This window comes from Varroa jacobsoni, unplaced genomic scaffold (assembly GCF_002532875.2).
Source record: "Varroa jacobsoni isolate VJ856 unplaced genomic scaffold, vjacob_1.0 scaffold_1327, whole genome shotgun sequence".
NCBI classification, from domain to species: Eukaryota; Metazoa; Arthropoda; class Arachnida; order Mesostigmata; family Varroidae; genus Varroa; species Varroa jacobsoni.
In genome coordinates, this window is record NW_019214229.1 from 394,139 (window position 1) to 421,001 (window position 26,863).

Below are 26,863 nucleotides of genomic sequence, written 5' to 3' on the forward strand. Positions count from 1 at the left end.
CATATCTGAAGCAATGCAACATAGGACGTAAAACTCTAATAAATTTGTTCAGGAAAACTGCCGTATGCACCTAGTACCTACTATAACCGTTGGATCCGCGTAACGATAAAAGTTCACACATACGAATATATATTTCACGAAGAAAATGGCGAGGTTTGGGCTGGCAGGGTCATTCATTGGGTACTTCTAATATAAGAGAACGGCATGTAGTTGAAGCAAGATATGTAATTTATGTGCTTATATGCTACAAAATAAAAACCATATCTAATGAGATTGAGTCATATACATAATTTATATATTTATTTACGTTGTGAAACAAAGTACTCCGCTGTATTTTTCGATTTCATCCTTTGCATACGGACATTACCTATTCCCTGTTCCGAAGCTGATACAATAGTATCAATAACAAATCAATATTGTTATGCGCTGCATCTAATTCACTTGGTTAAATGGGCACATATACTCTGTGAAGGGATAGTCGACACTTTTCTAGTTCCTTGAATTTGTTGGAAAGCTCTGGGAACAATCCGGAGGTACTATGGATGTTCTACAACACGAACCTGCAAAAGTTCCTAAATGTCCATTTTTGCCCATCGATTGGAACAAAGTAAACAGGTTAAAAGTGAAGCTGAAGAAATATGCTTACGTTGATTACAAAAATAAGCATTATTGCAGTGGCTAAATATTTTTACTTAGATAGTGTCAGCTTTGCAGCTTCTTTCTTACTCACAAACTTTAGATAACTAATTAAGTTTAGAAGGAGTGATCCATTTTAATCCATTCAGTTAGAATTGAGGAGGATCTGGATTTTCTCCTGCCACTCTACGCGAAACCGATTTTCTCAGGGAACGGACGTTCCTTGTCGTCGCACACTTATCGATGATGGTTTTTCGAAACTAAACTAAGGCCCACAGGTTGCTAAGAGACATTCGTGAAAATGATATAGAAGATCAAAATATTGCCAAGCAAACCGCAAGTTCTGTCTACGTTACTCTGTCTCAATCCGCGCTATTTTGTTCATTAGTTTTTTATTCACACGAAAATAACAAGAATTCATGTAGAAGCTAGACGAAAAAATATTTTAATGACAAAAGTTTTCGTCCATATAATTCGAAGACTTCCCGTGGAATAGGTCTAGGTAAAAACGAGACATTGAAAATTCGACTTGGTCCGCTGAAAATTGACCAGCTACGAGAGTCTAGATGCAACCTTCAAATTCTACCTGATATGATATAAACAGCTCTCGATGAGGTATTTTCACTATATACAATCAACCGTTCATATAGATTATATTAAACTAGAACGCGATGCTCACGTTGTTTCCTGTCCATTTTGGCCCCGCCCTTCTTCTTCGATAGACTTGACATTATATATATATATATATATATTTATTATATAAGGTTAAGTTTTTTTACAGGTGCATTTTCGGAATGTTGGCTCTCCTGGTAGCCATCGGTACTCTCGTAGACACGTACGTCTGCATCACTATTGACCGCGAGTCGAAAGACTATGACGTTAAGCACACATTTGACTACGGTATGCGCAGTTTTTGTGAGTTAAAATTATATCTTGCCAAAGAAATTTTTCTCCTACCTTTGTTCCGATCTATTGCATATCTTTCTCACATCGTAGCCTTGTTTAGGATGCACTCGCCAGAGTCAGGTTTTTCCCAAAGTCCTACACGAAGACACGACGAATATAGTGAAGCTCCATAGGTAATTGCACCTCGTTGTTTTCCTTTTTCTTCGTTAGATAACTGTTCTTGATATCGTATTTCAATATTCACTGCTGTCGCCATATAACTTTATGTACTCTCACCGAATAACGCCAAAAAATAGTAGCCATTAATTTGATTTAGGTTCCCAGCAGGCGTTTTTTTAATATTTAAAGTACTGTGCCCACCACTTTGAATACCACTTTTGAAGCCCAAGCTCTAGAACCGGATTCGGAACAAAAATCCGTTTATTTAAACTCGAGGACCCTGTACTTTTTTATCCACCTATACGTATAGATCATCGTAGTATCGGCCCTCGCTGTTGTCAATAAAAAGGCAATGCTGCCGCTAAAAAGTTTTCCACTTACTTCGAGGAAATATTTTGCATACAATGATACCGGCGCAACGATAGGAGGAGCTATTCGACTCTGTGATGTTAGGCGATAAGGTAGTAGTGCGGCAGACGATAGTGTTATTTATGTAACGGGTTAAGTTGAACCGACTAATTGCCTTAAGCCAAAGTTAACAGGATGTGGCACAGCTGTGCCATTAACAGTTCACGCTTCTGATACCATCTTGATGCATTCTACCCAGATGTTACGCTATATATTTCTCCAAGTATCGCCGTCTTCTTTTACATTTCATGGTCAACTACTACCGAACTGTAATTTAAACTTCGTGTCTATCTAGTTTGAGCGGTGGAAACAAACGTCTACCACTGCAGCACTCTGGCTCTTCACGGTTCTCAGAATGTAACACCATTCGTCCCATATTATTATGTACACTCTAAGCTAAACAGCTGTCTATTTAACCCTGTTAATGAAAATGTTAGGAATGCCTTTGATCTCAACGTTCGTACGCATATAGCAATCTATCTAGCCTGATAAAAATTGAATGAAATTAATTTCATGGCGCACGACGCAGCCGCGGATCCGTCAAACTTATTTATCCGTCACTTTTCCTGCTATACGGTTCGTTCGATCGAGGTCAGATCTCTGAAAGGTAGGGCATCGGCCTGTCCTTTACCGGGCACTGGAAAGTCTTCCGGGGAGCTCTGTGCGTCATACTGAGCCTATGCGACATGTACTATGCCTTCTAGACCTAACCGTTTTTACGTTTAGTATGCTACGCGGAGCGCGCTTTCAACAGATGACAAAGATGAAGCGCTGTAAATTGTTGGTGGAGTGCAGAACGTTGCGTCTGGGACTGCATCACTCCGTGCAGAGAAGAACACTGACCCAATCTTGTGCCGCTTGCCCGATCATTTTGAAGCGATGCTAAACAGACGCAGTAGCTCTTAGGGATCACAACGTGAAAAGAATGGCAGTAAAACTTTGTGCCCGCTTGTCCGACCCCAATAGCCGTCTTGAAATGGTCGGACATGGCTCGTTTCTCGTGGATAGCTAAAATATCATCCTAGGAAAGCAGTGCGGGGAAGCGTTTCCTGAATTAAGCGTTAGTTTTCGCAGAAAAATGCAATGCCAACGTAATTATAATTTAACTATTTTCCAAAGCTTTACAAAAGCTAACATTGAATTTGGAGGAATTTTCACATTTTAGCCATTAAATGCTCAAGTGATTATTTTCGCCCTATTGATAAAATGTAAATGATCGCAACTTTTATTCTCCAAGCGTACAGATACAGTAGATATAATTTATATATTCGATTAGAAGCATACTTGGGTAGGTGATCCTTTTTTAGTGATCTGTTCGACAGCCTTTAAGAATTTGGAAAATCATTTCCGTTGTTTCATCACTGATTTATGGTTTCCATTCTCTGATTGGATGGATATGGCCTACCGGCTTGGAGATAGATGGGAGATATGCGACAGAGTCCAACGGGAACTGCTGAAGAATATAAGGTTAGGTTAGACAAAATCTCAGACTGCTGCCGCGAGTGTGGCTGGAGATCACTTTTGAGTATAGAACTGAAGCACAATTTGTTTGAGCTGCTTTTTTTGATAACCCCGAAGCTGACCGAAAGATAAATTGGAATCCTCCTGCGACACAGTGAGCGAAATCAATCATTTTGGAATCGATTAATAAACCCACCAAGCTAATGGAGTAATTGTTTATGAAATATGGTTATTGATATTTGCAACGAGATAACGGAACGAATACAACACATAATGCGCGGCAACAAGGTTGTTGGGACGGAATTTATCGACAAAAATTATCGCAACAACGTCTGTACGTCTTCCAACAACTGCGTCGGGAAAACAAATCACCCAAACTTTATAACTACAATAGAATATTGTTATATATTAATATTAAGTAGGTGAATCAGATACTATTCAGCAAACCGATCAAGCAACTCTTCAGTGGGGCAGGGCAATTGCCGCTGAGCAACTATTGCTACCTCCTTTAGACTGGGTATAATATTAAATATATAAAGTAGTTCCACTAAAGGCCACAGGGCATGGGACCAAATCGGCGAGTCAATCTACTGTCGTTATAGTTGTTATTATTATAATTTGCCGTTTCTACATAATATGCCTATTTCATTAGCAGCGTTTCAATGCTGTCGAAGATCACCGAGCGGGGAGTGGTTCTAGATATTTGTAAGAGCAATCACAAGTAATTTTCGAGCCTTTGTACGATGGTGGAAACCCTGCTATGTTAAAACTTTTTCTCAGTACATAGTTGCTTTCATCTCTCGTTAAAGCTGTAAACGCTGTTGCCTTGTCGGTTCCATCTGGAAGTTAAAATTTCTACGCCGTACTGCCGGCTGACGCCAGTCGCCACTTCGATAATAAACCCTAGACTATAATTTGAAACAAATGAGACTGCAGAACCTCCTTCGCATAGCCAAAACCATTCTGATACCATTCAGAAGTGTTACCTTTTAAAATATACGCTTTTATAAGCATAAGTATTGCGTATAAAGGATTGACCATTCTACTAAGAAATACGTTAGCTTAGGAGAGATGTGCGCCTTTGCTGGCTAGTCCTCTGAATCTGCCTCATTCATATGGTGCTATATGCATCTATGCATACAATTGTGGTCAATGAATTATTAGGTATCATTCAATCCATTGGAATAAAGTGGAAGCGAATCTTGTAGCGAAGAAGGGGTAGCTGGTTTACCTGACATACATCAACGTATCTATTTGTTTTGTTAAGCAAAATTTCCATTTATCATTATATTTTTCAATTAGACTCAATTTTTCTTTGCCACCGTCAGTTCCGATGCTGTCTAGTTCGATCGTATTTTTATGATAAATTAGATATAAACATTCGATTAAACGTACGCAATATATCGAACACATACATATCTGTGCATGACCCATATGCCTTTTTACGTGGGCTTGAGGATACAACAAGGCGCCATCAATCCACGTAGCATTTATGTACTGATGTTTGAATGCATTCCATGATATATGATTTTTTAATATCAACATATGATTGGCAAAATTAGCCGTTGGCAATCAAGCTGCATGACCACGGTGGCCTGTTACCCGCGATGCCAGAGGTGGGTCGAACCGTTCTACTGCCCGAGAGACGATCACAAAGGAAGCTTGCGTTCGATTTCAAATAGAGGTCTTATATTTTCCCGTGAACCTGCTAATGCCGCCATTGATTTATTGACGTTTAATTACCATAGTCATATAGGAACTTGTATGCTTCAATATTAGAAGTCTGCGTGCAGATTATTTCGAAACGTAAAATAACCCTGTGAAAGTTAATTTAATTTTCGGCAATTATCCAAAATTGAACCACACTGACTTCCTGAGAAATTTCCCTTTCTTTAATAAACGTACATTGAAATAGATAAAGTACACTTTATACAAGTACATTTTATATAGGTACATTTTATATCATAGTTCAGCTGTCCAACTCAACCCAACAACGATTGTTGCTTAAAAAAAAATCGGCATATCTTAAATGAAAGACGCTTCGGTTGTTTGTTTTTATGCCGCGTTGCACCTAGCTTATACTAATCGTCCGCGGTATTGTTACTGCATAGTATAAGAATATACTATATAGAACAATAGAGAAGCGAGTGGTTTGTCGGACGGTTATAACTAAACAGGAATGAATCAAGGCTTTTATTAAGCGTCCATTAACGTTAAGCGTTAATTGACCTGTATTCCAGAAAACACCGGTAATATTGTCCACATGTTACGCAATTGCTCCGCAGTCGTTTCACTTCGTAAGCTTCTGGATAGCCGCGTTTCGCCAGATACGATCAAATGTATCAATGGAGTGAAGTTTTTCTCGCTGTTTTGGCTCATTATGGGTAATACTGGCCAGCTGAGGGCAGGTAACATGACAACCAACCTAAAAGAAATGCGAAAGGCGCTCGAGACCATGTCAACTCAATTCATTTTAAACAAGGATCTTGCTGTAGACTCCCTATGCGTCACCGCGTACGTTTCTACTACTCTTTGGCCCGAACATTTAAATATAAAATGATAGTGAGCTTTTTTATTTACCCAGGCTATGAGTTACGCTCGCTTAAATCTAGGGGTATCGTATGAACTAAGGCACGTTTGCTTACTAAATGAATTATGACAATTTAGGGTACCGCGTACACAGATAAAGTTACTCGTCCAACACAATAAAGTCAAGACCTAATTTAGTTCAGTATATTATAATATAAGATGCGCACGAAAAAAATTAGTAATGCAAAATCACTGGATGCAGATTAAGCATACTAGCACGGAGCTTATCGACGGCTTAATTAATAGACGGCCATTTTATATTCCTATTTATGATGCGTAGCGGTGTCCTCTTCGCGTTCGGTCTGTCCAAGTTCGATGGTACCAAACATGTACTTAAGTACACACTTCATCGACTTACCAAGACACTGCCGTGTTACTATCTTTTGTTATGGTTCCTGGCCAAGTGCTTCGCAGGCCTCGGGACGGGTCCCACGTGGGACATTGAGAGTACACGCTACCTAGCAAAATGCGATACCAACTGGTGGACCAATGTTCTACTCGTTAATAACTTCGTACGGGTCGAAGAACAGGTTTGCGCGCCCTTTTGAATCTGTACTGTATATTCTTCTCACATATAGCAGACATTACGCTTTATTATTACTGAGGAACATATTGACAAAACAAAAAGCAATCGGACAGGGAACTGCATGATAGGAGCGCCGCTAAATAGCTTCTACTTTATTACTCTCCGGAAATAAAATATACGATATAACAATAAATTTTGCATCTCTTATTGCAATTGCAGTGCATCCCTCATGCATGGCTCTTGGCTATGCTGATGCAGGGTTTACTTCTTGCTGTAATCGCTAACTTCTTCTGGAAAAGGTAACTGGTGGTAGTGATGGTTTGTTCTCTTTTAGTCGCTACGTGCAGCAGTAAAGCAGTGCCGTTGACCGATTTTGTATTCAGTCTACTTTACTATCTACCATGTCAATATTTTGTCATTCCTTTGTCTCGGTATTGCTTGCTTCTAGGATAGTAAGTTATCTTCGAATTGCTAGAATAAGTCTCCGAGAACAAAGGCAGCAGTCTATTATTTGAAAGTTCCGACTATAAAATAGAACGGACGTCTAACTCAAAAGAAAGGGCCTGCTTTCTTTTATTTAATATCGCAATAAACCCTTCAGCATGTCAACCACTTAGTATCGCTTTGGGCCTTTCAGCTGGCAAAAATTCACCTTAGAACTTTTTTCTTCCGTTGAAAGGGGCTGGAGGCAGGCGTATGGAATCATACAAATACTACATTCTTATCATGACGCATCCATCGTTTGTTAATTTGTCTGAGGACTGAACAAACGATTTTTTTCTGTACTGAAAAAGCCGTCCTCCACATTTTGTGTTCTGTCTCTACTTAAGACCACGGAACGGCAGTATCATAATGCGAACATTGGTTATTAGCAGCATAGTACCTATTAGCTAGGTCAGAAGAAGCAAGTTCTAAAGGACGATATTAAGCCATGGGTAACAAAACAAAAATAAGGCAATTAGCTGATCCAAGTAAAAAAAAAAGTCGAAGATACCTAGACTGAGTAAAACACTATAAACCTATCATAGCAGTTAACCGTGTACAATTTAACGCTTTCAATTTTTATCAGGGCTGAAGACCTTACGCACTTCGCTTTGGGGGTCCTTGTTCTTGTTACAATGATTGTTGATTTCATCATTAACTACGCCAATGACCTCGGCCCAACTACATTGCTCCGAGAGTACCGACAGGGGTAAGTTTTATCTATGAGTATCCGTATAAATTTATAGAAAGCACACGACAAATGCAGTGTAGTCTTGAGGCAAAGACATATATGTCAATGTATATATCTATGCAGATAGCAAGGTGTATTCTTCTGCGAGAAGCTAGCCAGTATTGGTTGAGGCAGCCATACTGATCGCGGAACCCGTGAAGGAAAAACCACCCGTCACAGTCGGCTGCTCAGCTGGTAAACCCCCTATATGGTACCGTCGTCTCTTCGCTCGCTTGCCTTCCTTGTCTCCGTAATTTTAAAAAAGAGAGCAGTTTCTCCGTAGGGAAATTGTACCTCTATCGTTTCTCCTTACGGTCGTCTTACTTACAGTGCAATTCAATATGGCCGCCAACACCTGTGCTGTTTACTGTGTTCGCCCGAGCGAAAACTTCCTGAGGAAAAAGTATAGCGGAAAGATAGTCGCGAATGCCCATTGATGCGGCGTAGCTGTAACAGACGGTCGGTTAGGTGAGAGTGCTGACTAGTTCAGTGTCTCCGAAAAAAAATTGCAGAAATTTCCTAATGGTTGCTCTACTTCGTCCATGACTGGAAGGTCGTAGAAATTTAAAACTCTCCATTAACTGAATAAAAGGGTTAAGGAACATCCGGATTCTTATCGCGTATATGTGGAGCACCATAGCCTATCTCTGCGACACGCAAACATCAGCGCCTAAACGCGAGCAAAGTTCAGGCGTACGCAGGACGCCCTTTTGAGGTAACAGTGATAGTAGCTTCGCAAATTTCACAGAAATTTGAGCAAACAGTGATTGCATCATATTCAATACGCAACGCCAAATCCTAATCGAACAAGGGATAAATTCAAACGAATAACTCTCAGTATGTTTTCACGTATGGAGTTTTGACAGAAGTTAGCCGCAAAAAAAACTTGAATCTCTTTATAGCATCGGCAACAAAAATATTGACAATTGTTGACTCGATATATGTTATTGAGAAGTAAATTGAGCTACTCACCAAGAAAAGCTGACAACTAGTTCTTTCCTGTGGTCGAGGTAGCTATAAGGTGTATTGTGCAAACTAGATATTATTACGACTGCTCAGCTTTTTTATCCATGTACACGCCGTCATTCCGATGGGTGTACTTCTAGGGTTATTAGTTAACTAAGAATCAGCTTTGTTTGAGGGTTGGTTTTTATAGAATACAGGGAATCTAGGAGAATATAGCACTTAGCAGTTGGTTTTATTTAACTGAAACCTTTTCTGCGAGGCTTGTTAGAAATATATACGAGTTAACTTGCATCCAACGTGTTCAATTCATCTGTCCAGACGAAGGAAACATGTGTTCAGTAATAAAGTTCAGTAAGTAAAGATAACCAATTGTGTAGCATCATACCCCAGATGCATTAGACCTAAATAAATGGACTGAAGGAAATAAAGAGAACGATGATGTCTAGTTATATCATCCAATAGTTGTCGCGCTGAGTATTAGCGGCAACCACGCTCTTTAATCTGATCGTCCTCTATGGACGTTTGGGCTTAAGAGATGTGTTATTTTATGTGACTTTAGCTTAAATCACACGTTACTAAGATGTAAAGTTTCCTCATGTTTCGCTGAATTTACCCGTCTTGACAGCTCTCGAAACGCATATATGACGCATGTTGGAATGCAGCTCTACTCCCGCGGAGGACCTTTCTTAATAGGGTTGATCGTTGGGTTTATCTTCACTCAGAAGATCAACCGAAAGAAGACTTTTGCTAAGATGAACCGCCTGAAGACGACATTTATGTGGTTGATGATTCTCGCCGCTACTGGAGTAACAGTAAACGCTACGTTCGGCTGGAACAAAGGTTGGTTTCTTTGAGTTTCAAGTTTGCGGTACGATGCGTGAACATGTTTGCGTGCAGATTCAAGTGGTAGCTATACATTCTCATGCACTGCGAGAGACGAAATCGGCGGTATCGTGTGGCCATCAGCCACATCGAATTTGAGCCTAAAGATTTTACTCGTGCAGGACGTATTTGGATTCTGCTGTAACCACAGAAATTGCTTAGAGCTTCTATGTATTCGGGAGATTTGTGTCTTTGGACATAACACGCATATAATAATATTATAACGAATGAAATCCCGAATCCTAACGAATGTGAAGATTAAGTTATACTCAGTTATCAGCTATTAACAATAGTTATCTAAATAACATAATAAATAAATAAGAATAAAATACATCCACTGTATATCACTATGACAATAGAAATAATGGATTACCGTATTTTTGGATATAGGATCCAGCACATAAAAGAGATAGGTATCAGAATCACTGGCATTCAGAATCAGGTGGATGCATTTCGAGTATCCAAAAAACACTATACCACTATGATAAGATAGAGGTTTTAAGGGAATTTTCTAACAGTCGCTCTTATGGCTCCCTTAAAAAAGTGAAGAAAAAATAACAACCACGTTTAGCCGCCCCGACCGTTTAAATACCCAATATACCCACAGACACAGTGGTGTTATTCAGAACGGATACCTTCTCTGAGAGTAAATAATTAGTCTTGATTGTTTGCCCTATATACATGCCTCCAATTTCTACAATTTTACTCCCGATTCGCCGATTTTTTTTTCGACTTATTGTCCCTTCATTGTACTCGTAATAGTTCTTTTAGCCTCTTTACTATCGATGTAATAGGTTTCGGAAGGCCGAGAAGCTTTTTTCATTGTCATACTATAAGCTGCCAGCGTCGTCACAGCGGTAACGTAGTAAGACTCTGTTTCATTAACCGACAAACCGAGCAACCGATCTGATAGACTCTATGTGTGCTCCTGAAGCTGATTATAGCCACCAGTACTACAACTAACAAATGATTGGCCCGTTTTTTCCTTTCGTCCCTCTCTGTCGGGTTTCAGGCTCATCTTCGCCTTCGCCAATAGCGTCCGCTTTCTACGACGCACTTCATCGGGTGGTATTTGCCCTGGTCACCAGTCTTCTGATTATGATGTGCCATGCCGGTAAAGGCGGCGTCTTCAACATGCTACTCTCATGGCCTGGCTTCATTTCCGTTGGCCGGATCTGGCTGTTGATCTACCTAATCAATCCGTTTGTCATCTTTTACAACAACGGTACACTGCGAGCACCTCAATATTACACCAAAAAACAATTGGTAAGCGTTCCGCTTTGTTTTCCCTTGCACATAATATAATATTTGCGCCTAGGACTGCGTGCGTCTATGAAGTCGTGTTTATTATTCTATGGCAATTTGTTTGTTCTGTCGTAATATTGAATTTCGTTTTTTGAACCTCTTTGAACATGTCGTCGACATCTGTCAGGCACGATTGGTTTTAGCTGGACATGGTCTTAGATGCGCTCCTCTATCCTTCTGTTGTTCATGGTCGTTGAGCTCGAAGTTTTCTTTTTGCTAAGTTGAGCCTCCAGCGGGATAATGGTTTCTAACGATAGCTCTTTCATTCGATTCTAGTAGCTATAGCGCTTACCTTATATGAACTGTTTATGTGATGCAACTCGCTAAACAATCGGCCTATCGTATTGTAACAATTAGACCCTAATACCGCCTTCGACCTATGCAAAATCGATGCTATTTGAGAAATGGCGCCTGGCTAAAACAAAGTGAATTATCTATGAACAACAGCACCAAACTGCTGGATGAACAATAATCTCATCGAAGTTCCTATTAGCTACAACTAATTTTTGTCAGGCCATACAACCCTCTTCCGTTGAGCAGCTGTTACAGGTAGGCGGCATGATACAGGGAAAGCGTTGTCCGTTCCAGACAGAAAATATTAGGCGAGCGGGCAAAAGTAAAATAGCGCCTTCTCCGTCATAGGATAGCGCGGAAACGCCTTTATTAAATACGTGAAAGAGTATAGTATGTTCTCCGTCATTCAAAACTTGTTTCTGTCGTAAGTGATTCATTAAAACTGGCCGTGGAAACGTGGAAAAGTCGTAATCTGGTTAAATCCATGAGTGAAACTGGTAATAAGAAAACGACCAGCAAGCAATTCAAGACTGGCATTCGCAGAAAGGCTTGAATACCAAGCAAGTCTGAACCAACCAGGGTCGCAATTGTCAAGGGGGTTTGGCCTGAACGTGAAAGACGCAAGTTTGCAACGCAACTCAATTGAGGCTGCCTGGCCCAATAAGCGGTCGAAGACGCAAAAGTCAAAGGGAAGTCTTAGCGCAAGGGCAAGCGAGCGAACTGGCTCCTGTGAAGATTGCCAGGGAGAAAGCGTGTGTTGCCTCTGAATTACTTCTTCTATTCTTCCCCAGTCTTCTCCTTTTTTTTTTTCGTTTTCTGTTCGGTGCTTTCCTTGTACGGGAAAGAGAAAGACCGAGCCTCGACATCCTTTCTTTCTTACCCCATGTTTGCCTCCCTTTCTTCACTAGTCGGCCAACAAAAGCCATGACGGGCAGCGTACTGCAGCCGAGACAGCAGCGCGGGAGGAATAAAGAATTGCAAAAGAATGATTTGCCATGCCCATATCCACCACTTTGTATCTTTTGGAACAGCTCGGCAGCAGCCTCGGCGAGAGAGGGATAGCTGGAGGGACCGCTGTAGGCTACGCTAAAGAGCAGTGCAAGCTCTGCAACAGCATCAATAGTAGCTAGGCAGTCTGCCAGCAAGCGGAGTCAGGAGAGCAGGCAGTATTCAACGTAGCATGTTGAAGAAAACCGATATGGTTGCTTCAGAGACTACAAGAGGTGCTCGTCGTAGCGTATGTTTCTTCCACGCCATTTTGCCCGCACCTTACCTTCTTAGCTAGCGACACTCTAAACTAGCCTGGACAGAGGCAAACAGAAGTTCTAGATACATTAGCCAATAGTTAGAGTTGCAGTTTAAAGACGGAAAACATGAACTGGTCCGTTAAGGTTTCCCGTCATCGATGTTTCCGACCTGACTGACATACACCCTGCATGCTTGAGGACTCTGCTAACATGGGATATCACCACTTCAAATGTGTGAAGGTAGAAAGCTCTCACACATGTAGCGTGCAGTTAAGCGATACGCTGAATACCCATATAGCGCATAAACGACCAAAGTCCAGGAAGTGATTAGTAGCTAGTATAAACTAGCAGTTTAGCAGTATCTCATGATTAGCTCATTTTTCACCACCGCAGCTCATAAATAACACCACTCTAAAGTGACTATATGACACTAGTGCAGGTCCGTTTGATGTAAATCTCAGTACTGTTATACTATTAGCGGCCCCGGCTAAGTTTGCTCGCAGTTTACCCGCTACTCACGATCATTGTAGAACGCCAGTCTTTTCCTAGAACAATAGCACAAATTGGTGATAAACAAAGGTTTGCTTTTATCGAATCCCGTTGCACTGGGTAAACCGGATTGAAATTAAGAACTTTCTCTTTCGTCCGAAATCGACGGACCATATCGTTTCCAGTTTTTCTGCATTCGAAAACCAATCCGAAACGAAATATTCTCGGTACGGCTTAGGTCAAAGTAGGTCAATAATTACCAAAAGCGTCGCAGAAAAGCCATTTATGATGATCCCGACTATTTGATGCGAACAGCGGAAGGAGAGTATCTATCCCGAATCAGGTCATTCAACGGTTAGTCTCTTTACGGGCTTCCGCACCTTGGTGCACTTTTTAGACTTCGGGATTTATTGAGGCAATACTTCAGCAGGGTTATGCATAGTTGCTACTAAGAAAATTAATTGCGGATCAGAGAAGGAATATTTTGAAAATGAAAAAAAAAAGTTGCTGAGGTCCTGAATTGAAACGGTAAAAATATTGTTAAAGAAACGTGACCATTAGGACTGATGTTTTTATCACAGGTGAACAAATTCAAAAAAGTAACTGTTTTTATTTTTAGTACAGTTGCAGAGAGAAATCGTAAGAAAAATTCCGAACCAGATGAATCGTTCCGCATATTGGTCTGTAATATTCGTACACAGGCTGTGCTTTATCTATTTTGGGCTCTAGTTGCTATTAAGCACCGAGGGTGGCTAGTGCGAATAGTTGGCTGTATCATCTTGTTTACATTTATTCGTTTGCAATCTATTAGTTTGTTGAAGCAGTGTGAAGTATCCCATTAGACACCGAGTGCATGCATCGAGTAGAGGACCAAATAGCATCAACCACCAATAGCAGTGCTCCTAACCTTATTGATAAAGAAATGGAAGCTTGAGCGCAGAACTGAGAAAGAAAACGTCGCCGTCAGCGGCGCCGGAAACGACTGACGAAGGGAAATGTACATTAAGGCGTTGTTCTTCGCTGACTTTCATCCACTTGGTTATCCAGCTGTGCACATCACTGGTCGTCGGGAGAAGGAATAGACAGACGCTTGAGAACAGAAGAAAAATCAGAAGGAATCTATCTTTAGCGCCAATTTTTCCTGTAGAAAGCGATGGAAAAACGTTCACTAGATTATCCGTCCCACCGGACGGTGTGAGATGCCACGGTGCGCCGGCAAAGGGAACTGAACTGCAACAAACTCCGTTATTATTATGATGATGAATATCTTTAGTTTCTTGATTGTATTATATCAGTTGCTGCTGCCCAAAGCGCGATAACCATAGTGATCGCTGCTGCGATTACTGCGGCTGCTACTGCAGCACGATGTTCTCTTTGCGGAAAGCTACATTATAATGTTTCGTTATGTCGCTGCTATTATTGCTACTGTTTAGCAAGAGAGGTTGAGACCTTTGCGTTTGGAGCTGGACTAAGGCTGCTCGAATTCCGGCGTGACGGTAGCAAGAGCTGAAGCAGCAGTGGTAGCACAGCCTCATATGCCGAAGCTGTTAGCGGATTTTGTTATTCACCGGTCGACCGACCGGTGAAGCAGCAAAATCAGGTGTTTTCTGAAAGTGCCATCTTTTTTGTCGAACTGCCCCGGAAAGGTTTACTTAGCGGCCATCGTCTGGTGCCGGTGCTAGTTCCGTTTCGCATCGGTACCCTTGATCTCTTGCAAATGCTTCTAGATCCTCACCTTCCTTCGAAGTCTTATACTATCGCGCCAACATCACGAGCTCTCGCATTGGAAAGCCAACCGTTCCCCGCCTTCTCGGTTACAGTTGCGGCCGTTATCCTGCCGGCCTGGCAACTTCTCAGATCAGATTCTCAACACGCACCCTGTACACTGTAAGTGGTTGTCTGAGTGCGGGTGCGAGAATGAAATGTAAGACCCGTATACGTGTGTAGGCTAGCGATTTGCTGGGTTGATTGCGTTCCTCGAACCGACCGTAGAGGGATTCTTCCAGATTTTGCAGAAAAAAAAGTACCCACTAATTTTTATCCAGGAAACATCTTTTTCCGTTTTGCGTGGGATCAAAACGATGACCCAGATCCCGTCCCTAATAGGTGCATTATAGTGGTTTTTGTTTCTGCTGCGGTCTTCTTGATTTTTCGAATTGTCAAGTATAATTCTAGTCTTATCAATAGCCTAATGGCTATGATCTGAAAAGCTGTAATATACTGGCCAATATTAAGGTCTAATTCCTCCAATTATCGCTATTCGTTGCTCTTCAGTTGAATCAAAATTTATCCCTGTGATCCATTGACAGCCTTTTTTTTTTAGGTTTTAATTTGACTCTATTCTTATAGCTTGTATTACAATAATACGCACATCTTCATTACTATTTTCAGTGTTCATATGGTCGTTTATGCATGTGGTTTTGTAGCCAAAGGCAGACGCGACGATGCTTTATGAATATCTGTATAAACAAAGGACCAAATTTGCTTTAAATTGTTTTCAATTGAAATTTAGACCTTGTTGCCATTTTCGTCAGAGAGAATTATGTCAATTTTTTGGTGGTTGCTATGCCTTCAGCAACTTTTGTTCTATGGATGAAACTAGCCTGTTTCAAGGTGTACCGAAGTTTGTTTCGGAAAATTAGCTCTCTGAGTTGCTCTTGGAATACTGTTTGTCAGCCGCGACGGGGGGAAAATAAATAAGCGAGTATGTGCGACGCTGCTAGGGCTCGTTGTGCCTGCCGTACCAGGTCTGTCTCTCCACAACCGCTGTGGCTACTCGTACGGCTATCACCTACCTTATAGAAGTCGTTATTAATTTCCTCTTGCTTTTGGAGAGATATCTTTTCTTGTCTGTTCTCTACGAATCGCCCTGAGCCAGGTCACATGCTACTCCCTTTTATATTTTTGTACCAACCGGTAAAGCAGCAAGAAGCTGTATCCTTTCTGAGACAAGCAGATAAATATGGCATCCCCTCCCTTTCCTTTTTCTTCTATCTTCATTACCCTAAGACCCACCTTCCCCCTCCCCACTTCCTCTATCGCCAAATCACTTTGTCCTTAATACGAAGCAAAACAATGAAGCTGGGGTTCTTTCAGGTTCTCAAAAGTCGTGCTGTACTCCAATCGGTTAAACGCGAAAGCTTCGTGTTTCGAAATCACATCCTCTTACTATCGGCAACAGTTATCCACGGGTCCAGAACCGGGTCCGGGCGCAGTTTGGTCCACAGTCGCTTCCGCGTAATCTTAACCTGAGCGATGTACGTTGTCTGCTGCGTACGAGTATGTATGTTTGCGAACGACGTCCGTCTTGTGTGTCTCGCCTGTTGAAGCATGCGAACGGGCGCTGCCGCTGCCGATAGATAAGAACAAACCATCACTAATTACTGAAGTACTTAATACTGCGTGCAAAATGCGGCAGTTGTGATGGTGGTATAGTATGTTCAGGATGCCGCATCGTGACTATATAAATACAGCCAGCTATTAGCAATAGTAACCTTTAGCTTGAGCTTTAATCTATTACCTTAATTTACTGAACTGTTTTGTTTTCTTTAGGTACAGCAGCGAGCTCTCTTTTACTTGCTCGAGGGGTCTGTGCTCAAGGGGTAATTACGAGCAACTCGGCGGTGGCAGTGCTAATTAATTGAATATGTAGCGACAGCGACAACAGTAACGGGGACAATTAATGGAAACAGCAGGATCATTATCAATATATTAACTGGCTTTCTAGATGGCTTTAAAAGCAGATATTACAGGTAGGGTTAGCGTTGGTGTCATTTAAAAGCTGCGATTCGATAGCGGTAGATGCGCTAAAATGGAATATTTTTATTTAGATTTAAACAGAGCGCCTTGAATATGAACGAAATATCTCGTTACGACAAAGAGACCAAACATCGAGTTTTGAACTATTTAAGAGAAGCTAGCCACAAAACAACGCTTGGTGGGTGTCGTACGAATTAACGCAACTCGATCATGCTTTCATCTGGGGAAATACTTCAGACATACGATGAAATCATTTTTAACATGGCTGATGAGACGTCGATCACGTACGACAACAATGTGTGAACGAAAAAAAAAATTACCTCCATAGTTTGTGGCAAAGCCCATGCTGGCGCCAAAAAAGGCAATGTAGTGTGTTGAGGTGGAATAGGAAAGGAATCGTGCACTATGTGCTGGTTGCTGTCGGCTGATAAAGCGACTGACGCGGGCTTTTCCTGCCAATAGCTAGGAAAATTCGAAAAAAATCGACCAAAACTAGTGAATAGAAGAAGTTCATCTTCAATTGCAGACCACGTAAATCTTTAGTTATCCAGCAAAAACTGAGACAATTTGAATAGAAAACTTGAATGCATCCTTGATCTTGAACCATCTGTCCCCATATTTTTTGCGGAACTCCCTTCACGTTGTTAATTCAGCTTCATTGTTAGGATAGGCCACATTTTCATTCAGAAACCACAGAGATCCTACAATAACAGCGTTATGGTATAAACAGAAAGATGGCAGCGGGTTAATTGCACTTTCTTAGCAAAGTTCCACCGCAAACTTGGACAAGCTTAAAACAATATCTTTGTATCAGTTGATCGACTTTCATCTGATATGTGATGAATGTAATGGTAACTGAAAAATATAAGGGACAGCTACCACTACCTGATTGAAGGGAAAAAGAAAGCAAGAGATAACTTGTAAATATCGTTGCGGCGATTACCGGGTCATACTGCAAGTATCTTTACATTGATGCAGTGTTACCTACTAAACGCCTGCATTACATCTCTCATTTCAGATAATTGAGATCTTCTGGAACTTTTTCGCTTCGATAATGGTCTCCATCATTCTACACATCCTTCTCGTGAGGCCATTCGAGGCTCTTGAAGGATATGTTTACACTTTGATGACAGGACCCCGCAATAACGGGTCATCAGAGGACAATGCTTCGCGCTACGACGAAGAATCTGGAAAACGTCAATATTCGGTTGAAAGTAGTCCACAATCGTTGAAGAAACAACCCATCGACTATGCGCTTGAGGTGACGGATGACAAGAACGAACAAGTATGACTACAAGACCGGCTGGCCAGCGCTTAATTGTTTTTCTTGATTCCATTAATGGCAGGAACAATAAGTTATTCCTACTCCTTTTATGTGCATCCCTTGTAGTGTTTGTGGCGTGACTATGAGTAAATCAGAACGTAGATTTATTGTTCAATGTACTTGTTTATGGCAAATCACAGATCCAGTTCACTTCTCTAAATCTATTGGCGTGCACTGTCTATGTATTTTGGGCGGCAGCATATAGCCCCTCCATTTACCCAATCACACCACAAACCACATCCATCAGCCCCAGTATGTGAACTGTGCCTCTGTCCCCCTCGTCGAGATCGATGCCCTTTCTACAAACTCCTCAGTCATTCTGTTCTCGCCTCGAGAGACAGATAGAATACGTGTGAAAATATAACGCTTTTATAAGTAATGTCAAGGGTCAGCGTAAACAAGCGATATTTTTTTAGAGGCGTTCTGAATACCGAGAGCAGCTGCATATTAATCTACCTGTTACGTTATTCTATTCAGACACAATAGGTGCATTGTTAGTCACGTTGATCATTAGGTAGTCAGAAGATTGCCCTGTGTATTGTGAGGATGTTTGGATCCATTCAATGAATGGAGTTACATCAACGACCTCAAATAATATTTGTCTACGTCTCGTATCCGCTAGCTTTCCGCTACTACCTGCCTACCGCTAGCTATTGTCATGCTAGAGCACCCTTGTCATTTTGGTGCCTACATCTATCTGTAGTGCTTTTGCGCCTATTGGGGGCGACTCCAACCTAATCCTGCTTAAACCTGTAGCCGAACAGCATTGCTTGATAATTTGTTTTTAATCCCTTCAGCTGCACAATCAAGACACAATTTAAGATTATATTGTTTTATTATATAGACGGCTCACTTACATGTTTGGAAAAAGGAATGCTTCAACATTACAGCCTTCAAATGAGGTAAGCTGATGTGCAAGTTACGCCTTCTTCTGTTTGTACATCCTGGGTTTCTTAGTCTCTCGAGGGAATCACTCAAAGGGTTCCATGAAACCGATTGGTGCATAGATATTGGAATCTAGCGTTGCAATTACAGAGTAGACGACTGTTGGCTATTAGAGCAACTTGTGAGAAATCGTTGAATGTTCGTTCTTCTGCAACAGAACACGACAACTGTTAAGTTACAGGCCATATTCTGAAGAAAATTGTTCTGAGCTGAGATTTGCGAAGTGCCATACCGTCTATTTTCAAAAGGGTCGAGTAAATTTTTTGCTGACACAGCGAGTAGAAGTGCCAACACTTACTTTATATGTAGTTCAAGCGAAAAATCATACTCAACATATTATGTCAGGAGGTCTGTACATTTTTACAATGGTAAAACACGTACGTGCACTGCGGGGACGCAGTTCCGGAATACGTACCACATGTTCCACCACGGCAAATCAAAAATGGCGTACCTGTAAAAATCTCAGGACGTTATTGCTTTCTGAGTCTATAATAATGTATAATAGTGACATGAACACGACCCTAGCACTTGTACTAAGGTAGTCATGTGCAGTTTGAGGTTTCGCTGGCCGCAAAACGATATGTGTAAAGATTAATGTTATGGCGTGAGCGAGTTTGTTATCGCTGACAGCCTTCACCTGTCTGTTTTTTAGGTTAGTAAGTAGGGGCTTCCACAAAAGTAAGTACATTGTAAGTAGCATTATGTTGACTTTCTATCTTTGACCGGACTTTGGACTTTGTCCGGAGTTGAACATTGTTTGAAACTAGTTCTGAAAAAGACCGAGGGCGATATATAATAACAGTTTGATTGGTCAAGGCTAAGCTATTCCCTTACTATCTTCATAGAAATGAGTACCTGTATGGTTAGACTGCCTTTACCTATCCCACAGGCAGAGGTTTTCAGTCAGTCTCTGTATTTAAATATAATGTAGAGTAATAATAAGGCGTTCAAAAGGGTTATTCATTTTAGTCGAATGTGAACATCAAAATTATGAGCACTATTATCCCGTTGCTGCTTTGTTTATACCCCTCCCTTATGTGGAACGCCGTTACAAATAGTTTTTATTTAACTTTTATTTTAATTAAACACAGCTGAGATATTGGAAATTTTTTGCGCAGCTAATTTACGTTGTTTAGAGAGATCGTTGTTATAGGTTTAGCAACACCTAAATGTTGTTGAAAAACGCTTTCTTTATTGTTAATAGTAAATACTATAAGCAGACGTATTTGATCCACCATGCCCTAATTTTCTACGAAGTATTGTATGCTCAGCTAGGGCTAGACTCACGACGCGCTCCGAATACGCCGTTGACGTCTTGAATTGCGTCAATACGATTAACTGATTGTAGAAGGAATCCTATTTGTTCCTTGCACACTTCAAAAATACACCTTTTTTTTTCGAATTAGAAAATTTATAAATGTCTGGATGGTCGCACGCACGGATACGCGCATAACCTATCCTTATTGAACTTTTTGCCATACGGTGGATAGTGAGTTAACAGATGAAGATTAAATAAAATCCATATTTTACTAAGTGTTATGTAAATTGCTTCATTAGATATATAGGTATAGCACGAGAAAAAAAAACGCTCTTACTTTACTGAGCGGGGTGTGAAAGGTGTTAGCTAAACGGTATGCGCTGGTTTGCTATAGCCTAAAATAGTTGCTCATTCGAAGATCAGTACGTCACAGATAACAGCCATTGGCTCGTTAAAGCTATAGACCGCCCGAAGTCTTCGCTATAGCGATAAAATCAGATATAAGGAAGTATTTGGCCGAATCACAATGCGAGAGACATCTGAACGACTGCCTAGGGAATCTGGCGTACCGTAATCAGTTATCAATCAGAGCTTCATTAAAAAAGAATATTATCCGCTTTTTTTTTTTTTTTCACAGATCTATATATTTATTTTAAGTGTTTTGCATGAGCTTTGGTGAGTAACTGAACTCATTATGTTGGCTTACTTTAGAGGTCTAGGAAAAAGAACCACACGCAATAGCGTCTTAGGATTTGTTTTAATTGCTTCGAGGTTTATGTCCCAAACGTCACGCCATTATCAATGTTCACTTTGTATCAGCTTTTAATTTTTTATTATTGTTTTATTGCTGTAGAGAGGCTTACATACGGCGTAGAAGCTAAGCGCCATAATATAAAATGGCCTCAACCATGCGGTACTACGTGCGGCGTTCTGTATTATAATCTAAAGAATGCGCTTGATTTTCTTATCGACCTTTTGCTCTCGCCCCGAACCATTGTGTACCCGTGTGCAACAATAACATTCGATGTACTGATGTCTTTCGAATGCACCTTCAGTAATTTTCTTAGATGTATCCTCAAGAACTTGCCCCCATCAGAAGTCTAGCCAAAGTGGATCTTGCTGTGCTTACCTGGGCCTTTACCGACAGATCTACGAAACGGCATGGCCATTATAAAAGTATTACCCTTAATGAAAATATTCATATTTTATTTTCTATTTTCTTTAATACCTTAGATTTATAATTTTCCTCGTTAGCTCTTGTCAACGCTGCATGCTTGTTAATTACGCCTTCCATAGTAACGCACTAAAACGCAACGACCGCAACCACCAGGATAACGCCTCCCCTTATTTCACACGTCAGATAATACTTGCTAGTGGTCTTAGTTGAAACCATCGATTCTCAACTTCTACATTGAGGAGTGATGCGATGTGATGGCGCTCAGCTAAAAGAGACATACTTACTGTGAATGTAAGTTCGGCCTGTATCACCTTTAGCATTAAAGCCTTACTAATGTCTGTTAAATTTAATTTTTGCCTTCATGCTCATTGAAGAAGATTCAGTTCAATCATATTTACGTTTGCTGTATACATACTGAAACCTACATGTGCTTCGTAGAATGTTCGAAGGTGTAAAAAAAGCGACGAATATAGTTGCGCACGAAAAATAACTTACGTGAATGATGGTTAGGAAACCTGTTTGAAGTAGAAACTGCAAGAATACATTACTGTAGAAATATAGAAACTAATGCATCCATAGGTAATATCCATTGTTCTACTCGGGGTTAGTCTGCTTGTAATGGTGCATTATTTCTCCCCAGAAGTGAAGGAGAAAGCGCTTAGAAGGACTTTTATAAGCAGTAACAATTTTCTAAAAAGTGTCAGTGCACAGGCGTTTTCCATTTTGCACGACAAATCACTCCTCTTTTTATTAGTTTGCTTTGCTGTTCGCCTTTTTTCCTCGCCTCTGTCTGTCCCTCCATCTGTCTATTCAACTGCTGGATGCTTGATCCCTCAAAGGTAGCCGTTGTCGCCCACAACGATAAGATCTACCGTGCAGCCAACTATCGCTATTGCTAGTGTTTCTTCTACTTGCATACACCATCAGTACTAGCACAATAATGGACCAGAGTTAACAGAAGCAGTAGGCAGGCCGACCTCTGGCTTTCCAAAATGGTGGCGGTTATCACGGCGTGCCGCAGCCGCACAAGTCCCCGCCTTTCACAGGAATCTCATGACTTGCCCCACCTATCCCTTCTCCGCGTAGCTCTAGCTACTCCTCTTTTACTCAGAAGGTAAGCCCAGCTTCAGCACCTGCTATGAAAGTGTTTGCCATTACAAGACCACGCGCAGTCTACTGAACCAGCATCCTGCTGCCCCTCCTCCGTCCGCCCTTGTCTCTTCTGCTGCTATTGTTGTTGTTTTTGCTTCTGTCTGACAAGCCCATCTCTTCACTATTCGCTCACAGGACATAAAAGGTCTTGGGAGGGGAAACGAGTGGAAAGGAATAAGGGGCTGAAAAGGGCATCGCATTCTGTTGGCTAACGCTGTTTAAGAAGTTGATGGGTGGGGCCCACAGTTTGTGTTATGTTATTATGTTATGTGTCCCTAAAGCCTTCGCGCCGCTAGTCCTAGGCCTCCCATAACGTGGCTCTGCTGTTTTTCCTGCCGCTTCTTCAATCGAGTGTCAACCTAAGTCCGTCGTTGCAGCTGCTGGTACATTGCAGTGTTCTTATCACGGACAGGTATATCCCACCCACTCCCGCTTTTTCATCGTCCACACACCCTCTCTGTTGCGTTCGGACTAGCCACATAACTTTTAGGGAACTGTCTCACAAACACTACTCTTGCAGTTATATGGATATAGTTATGATTCGTAACGACGATTGTGGCGACGCGAAATCATGCATTGCGATAAGTGCGTCAGTAGTCAAGCTTTTGTCAATGCTCGAGAAATAAGATAAAATGGTAAATAGGCACCGTTGCGATCTCGGCGGACGTCAGCCATTCAGTCCACCCTACTACGCCGGTACCTTGTTAGACGTATAGAGCGATATTTTGAAGCCGCCGTGAAAGATCATCAAATAATTACCATTAACTTCGATGCATTGGATATAGCTGGCTCTCTAACCTAAAAAGTGCCTAGTGCCCAAAGCAAGGCTCAGTAAGAGGACGGACAACAAGTGAGTGGCTCAGGAGTTAGTCATCTTTCAGCGGTAATTTTCTTGAGCTCTATAATTATTATTAGTACACGTCATAATTGTAATTAGCCTCCTCGTTCGGGGCTGGATCGTTAATTTCGTTCAACGTCGTAGAATACAACGGCAAACCGCATTCACAGTTGGTTGTCGCCCTCTCCATAAGCCCGTAACCGGTTAGACTCCTCGAGCAATTACAGCGGCTGCTGTGACAGTTATTGCGGTGACAATGATGGCAACGCGGATAGGGGCAATGGCCGTCTACACAGCAGCTTTGCTGAATTGGAGCTAACGACAGCGACGAGTCTCTCATGCTGCCGTACCACAATGCGTACCACATTTTGAGTGATGCTAACTAATAAGAGACTCCCACAATTATGTCCGCTTACTATTTCTCCCCTATATCTGACCGACAACGCCGCCAATTCCCTCTTTAGTACTACTTTTCCTTTGCGGATTTTAGAAAAGGAAAGGGTACCGTTTAGCAGCTGTGCTGTCAATGCGGCTACAATTTTTGCTACTGTTACTGCCGGCGGTACCAGATAAGATAGCAGCATAATTTAAATTATGGAAAGAGAATAGACCAAGCGATTTTAGCGTTCGACTCGGACAGCATCCTCATGACCTGCACCATTCTACTCGTTGAGTGTACACTTTGTGCATTTCTGACTGTTCCTTGTTGCTATTACCATGCTGTTAGAGTGCAGGGACTCTGCCTTGTCTATTTTTTTTTGCTTTTTCCTATAGCTATTCCGTGATAGTACTATATATGTATATGAAACGAATGTATCTGGATGACTTTCGTATGTGCAAATCGCTGAATAAGATGACACAACGCTTGTGTGAGGTCGTCCCGTTTGCTTAATAAACTCATATTGACTAAACAACCGCTTTCAAGCTTATCCCTGATAGATGCGGGATTGTTCCACCTGTTTGGACTTACTTATTTTCTAATATTAATGAAGTCTTTGCCTTTTTTGTTTAAAGAACGAGCGCCTATTGAGAAAAGATCAGCAGTTATGAGAACATCCGCTTTGAATTCGCACAGCAGTTGGACTATGAGTGATCGGTGAGGCCATCGCCGTGAATGCCACTCGAAGTTTCACCTCCTTGGTCCAAGTCAAAAGACCGAGCTGTCCTAGTTGGTATTCTTTTTTCAGTGGCTTATTCAAGGCTATAAGCGAATGTCTAACATTAAGAAAACCGAACAAAATATTGATTGATACGTTCTATATTTTACTAAGCTTAAATTCATTAACCCCTAACATACTTAGTTGAACAATTATACCTTTGTATCGCATCACTGTATTACTTACTAATCACTAACTCACTTATAAATAAACATCTTCATTTCCAAGGAGTTCGCAAGGCGGGAGGTACAGCAAAGGAGAAGTAAACGAGAACCAGGCATCAAATACAAGATAAGATTACACCATTAGCGGGTCGAGTTAAAACATGAATATCTTAGAAGATATTAAGCTGTAGCTTCAGGGTTCGATTGGAAGTTAACCGAAACAAAAAGCAATTTTTGCCGGACGTAGCGACGTACCATAGGAATACAACGATACACAGGTCTATAGAGCTTTTCTCTCTGCGGCCTAGATAAGGATCTACAGAAGTGGAGTACTTAATAAGTAACAGCAATTTTAAAAGATGTGCAGAAAAAGTAAGCCGGCCTTTTAACCGTTAGTAAACGTTGTAAACGAATCCGGCACTGCTGCTTATAATATGATATATTAATAATAAATGTGCCTTTAAAATGATCCACCGCTTGCGAAAATAACTAATGTTGCTTTTGTTACAAGAAAAAAAATATTGCAAAAAGCGCTCATCGAAAAATTATCACCGTGTGCCAAGAATATATTTACTATGCCGTATACACTTACTCATAATATATAACAAAAAATTTATGAAGTGCATTTTTATTTCTAGCGTCACGTGCTATTGCTAAGTGATTGAGAAATAAATTTCTTAGAACGTTGTCATGATCGCTTATCTTCATTTAAAAATGTTCATGCGTAAATCTGAAGCTATTTCCAGTAATCTTACGTTTTAATAATAGTAATCTAACAATTATCTATTAATAGATAAAAGATTTTATCAGTTGTTGTAGGAGCAACAAAGTAAGTACGACTGATCCCATACCGAATGTCTGTTTTTGGTAATCTCATGAGGGAAAAGTTGCGTGTAGTCCTTTCAACGTAATAAATTGTCGTGTCCTAAAAGATGAAACGAGAAATACATCACGAATAGTAGATCAGTTGATGAAATATACAATCTAAAATATAACTGCTGTATCCAATAGGACCTCTCCTCAAACGTAAAAGTGCTATCGTTGAGCTAGTCGCAGACTGTCAGGAATAGATATGTCGTTTAGTCTTTCTCATCCTGGACTACAAAATTTTCAGAGAAAATCTTAGGCCTATTGCTGGAATTTCCAATGAACTATTCAAATGTAATAACCATTGCGGTTTTTATTGAGCCATCCAGAAAGCCTTATGGCACCGTGGCCTCATCGACTAAAATTTACTATCTTATTAACTGGTAGTTGTTCTGCTTTGATCCAAAAAGCTGCTTCTGTCTGGATGTCCATTCGAGGCTGAAAGCTTACTACGTCAAATAGATTTATAGCTGAGACTATCGGCGTTTTTGAAAGGGATAACGCTAACTAGATGTTTTTCACGCAATACTTCATCAAACTGAATTCTTCATTTACAAAAAATAGGACGATTTCTTTTTACCGTTAATTTTGGTTTCTTAAATTTGGACCTGCCTTATATGTTCACCGACGGCCATCTTCAGCCCCCACAGGTCGTGCTATTTTTCTATATTTTAGCGCTGTTTTACAATACGCCGCTGCATAGTTGTAGAAATAGAACAACTGTCAACTATGCAACTACGACGCCACCCGGTGGAGAGCGGGCTGCCATCTGTCTAAAACATCACAGGTTTCACCGCCTTCCTTCCTCCGTAACTTAGTGGTCACAATATAATATCTCCCTGAGCCCTAGTCAAAACAGGGCAGCACCAGTCTTTCGACGCTTCAGCTTGCCAAACTTCTCATCTCCCGCTTTTTATCACCCTTTCACGCTCCGTCCCATCTTAATATTATCGAACGTACCCTAAAAACACTTTAACAACCTCTAGTGATTCCGTTCGGCCCCTCTGTCTACCCTATATTCGAGATCATCGTTTGCCGGCAGCTTTGATACAGTGCTGTGCGTGAAGCAGCAGGCTAACAACTGGGTACGCCACCCTGTTGTTAAATCAGACCCAGTAGCGAAATGGGTTCAGACATTCAA

General features: G+C 41.1%; 1 protein-coding gene across 1 annotated transcript in view; it reads left to right on the top strand.

Annotated features, from left to right (window-relative positions):
* LOC111268872 (O-acyltransferase like protein) overlaps window positions 1–25,546 on the top strand; it is a 96,548-nt gene extending 71,002 nt beyond the window's left edge. Inside the window, exons 5-14 of the mRNA XM_022848075.2 lie at window positions 1,418–1,536; window positions 5,811–6,084; window positions 6,440–6,689; window positions 6,905–6,984; window positions 7,755–7,877; window positions 9,490–9,704; window positions 10,759–11,012; window positions 17,859–18,125; window positions 24,549–24,702; window positions 24,920–25,546. Of these exons, the coding sequence (XP_022703810.1) occupies window positions 1,418–1,536; window positions 5,811–6,084; window positions 6,440–6,689; window positions 6,905–6,984; window positions 7,755–7,877; window positions 9,490–9,704; window positions 10,759–11,012; window positions 17,859–18,125; window positions 24,549–24,584 (1,618 nt within the window). The 3' untranslated portion in view covers window positions 24,585–24,702; window positions 24,920–25,546. The remainder of the gene's footprint in view (window positions 1–1,417; window positions 1,537–5,810; window positions 6,085–6,439; window positions 6,690–6,904; window positions 6,985–7,754; window positions 7,878–9,489; window positions 9,705–10,758; window positions 11,013–17,858; window positions 18,126–24,548; window positions 24,703–24,919) is intronic.
* The last annotated feature ends 1,317 nt before the right edge of the window (window positions 25,547–26,863 follow it).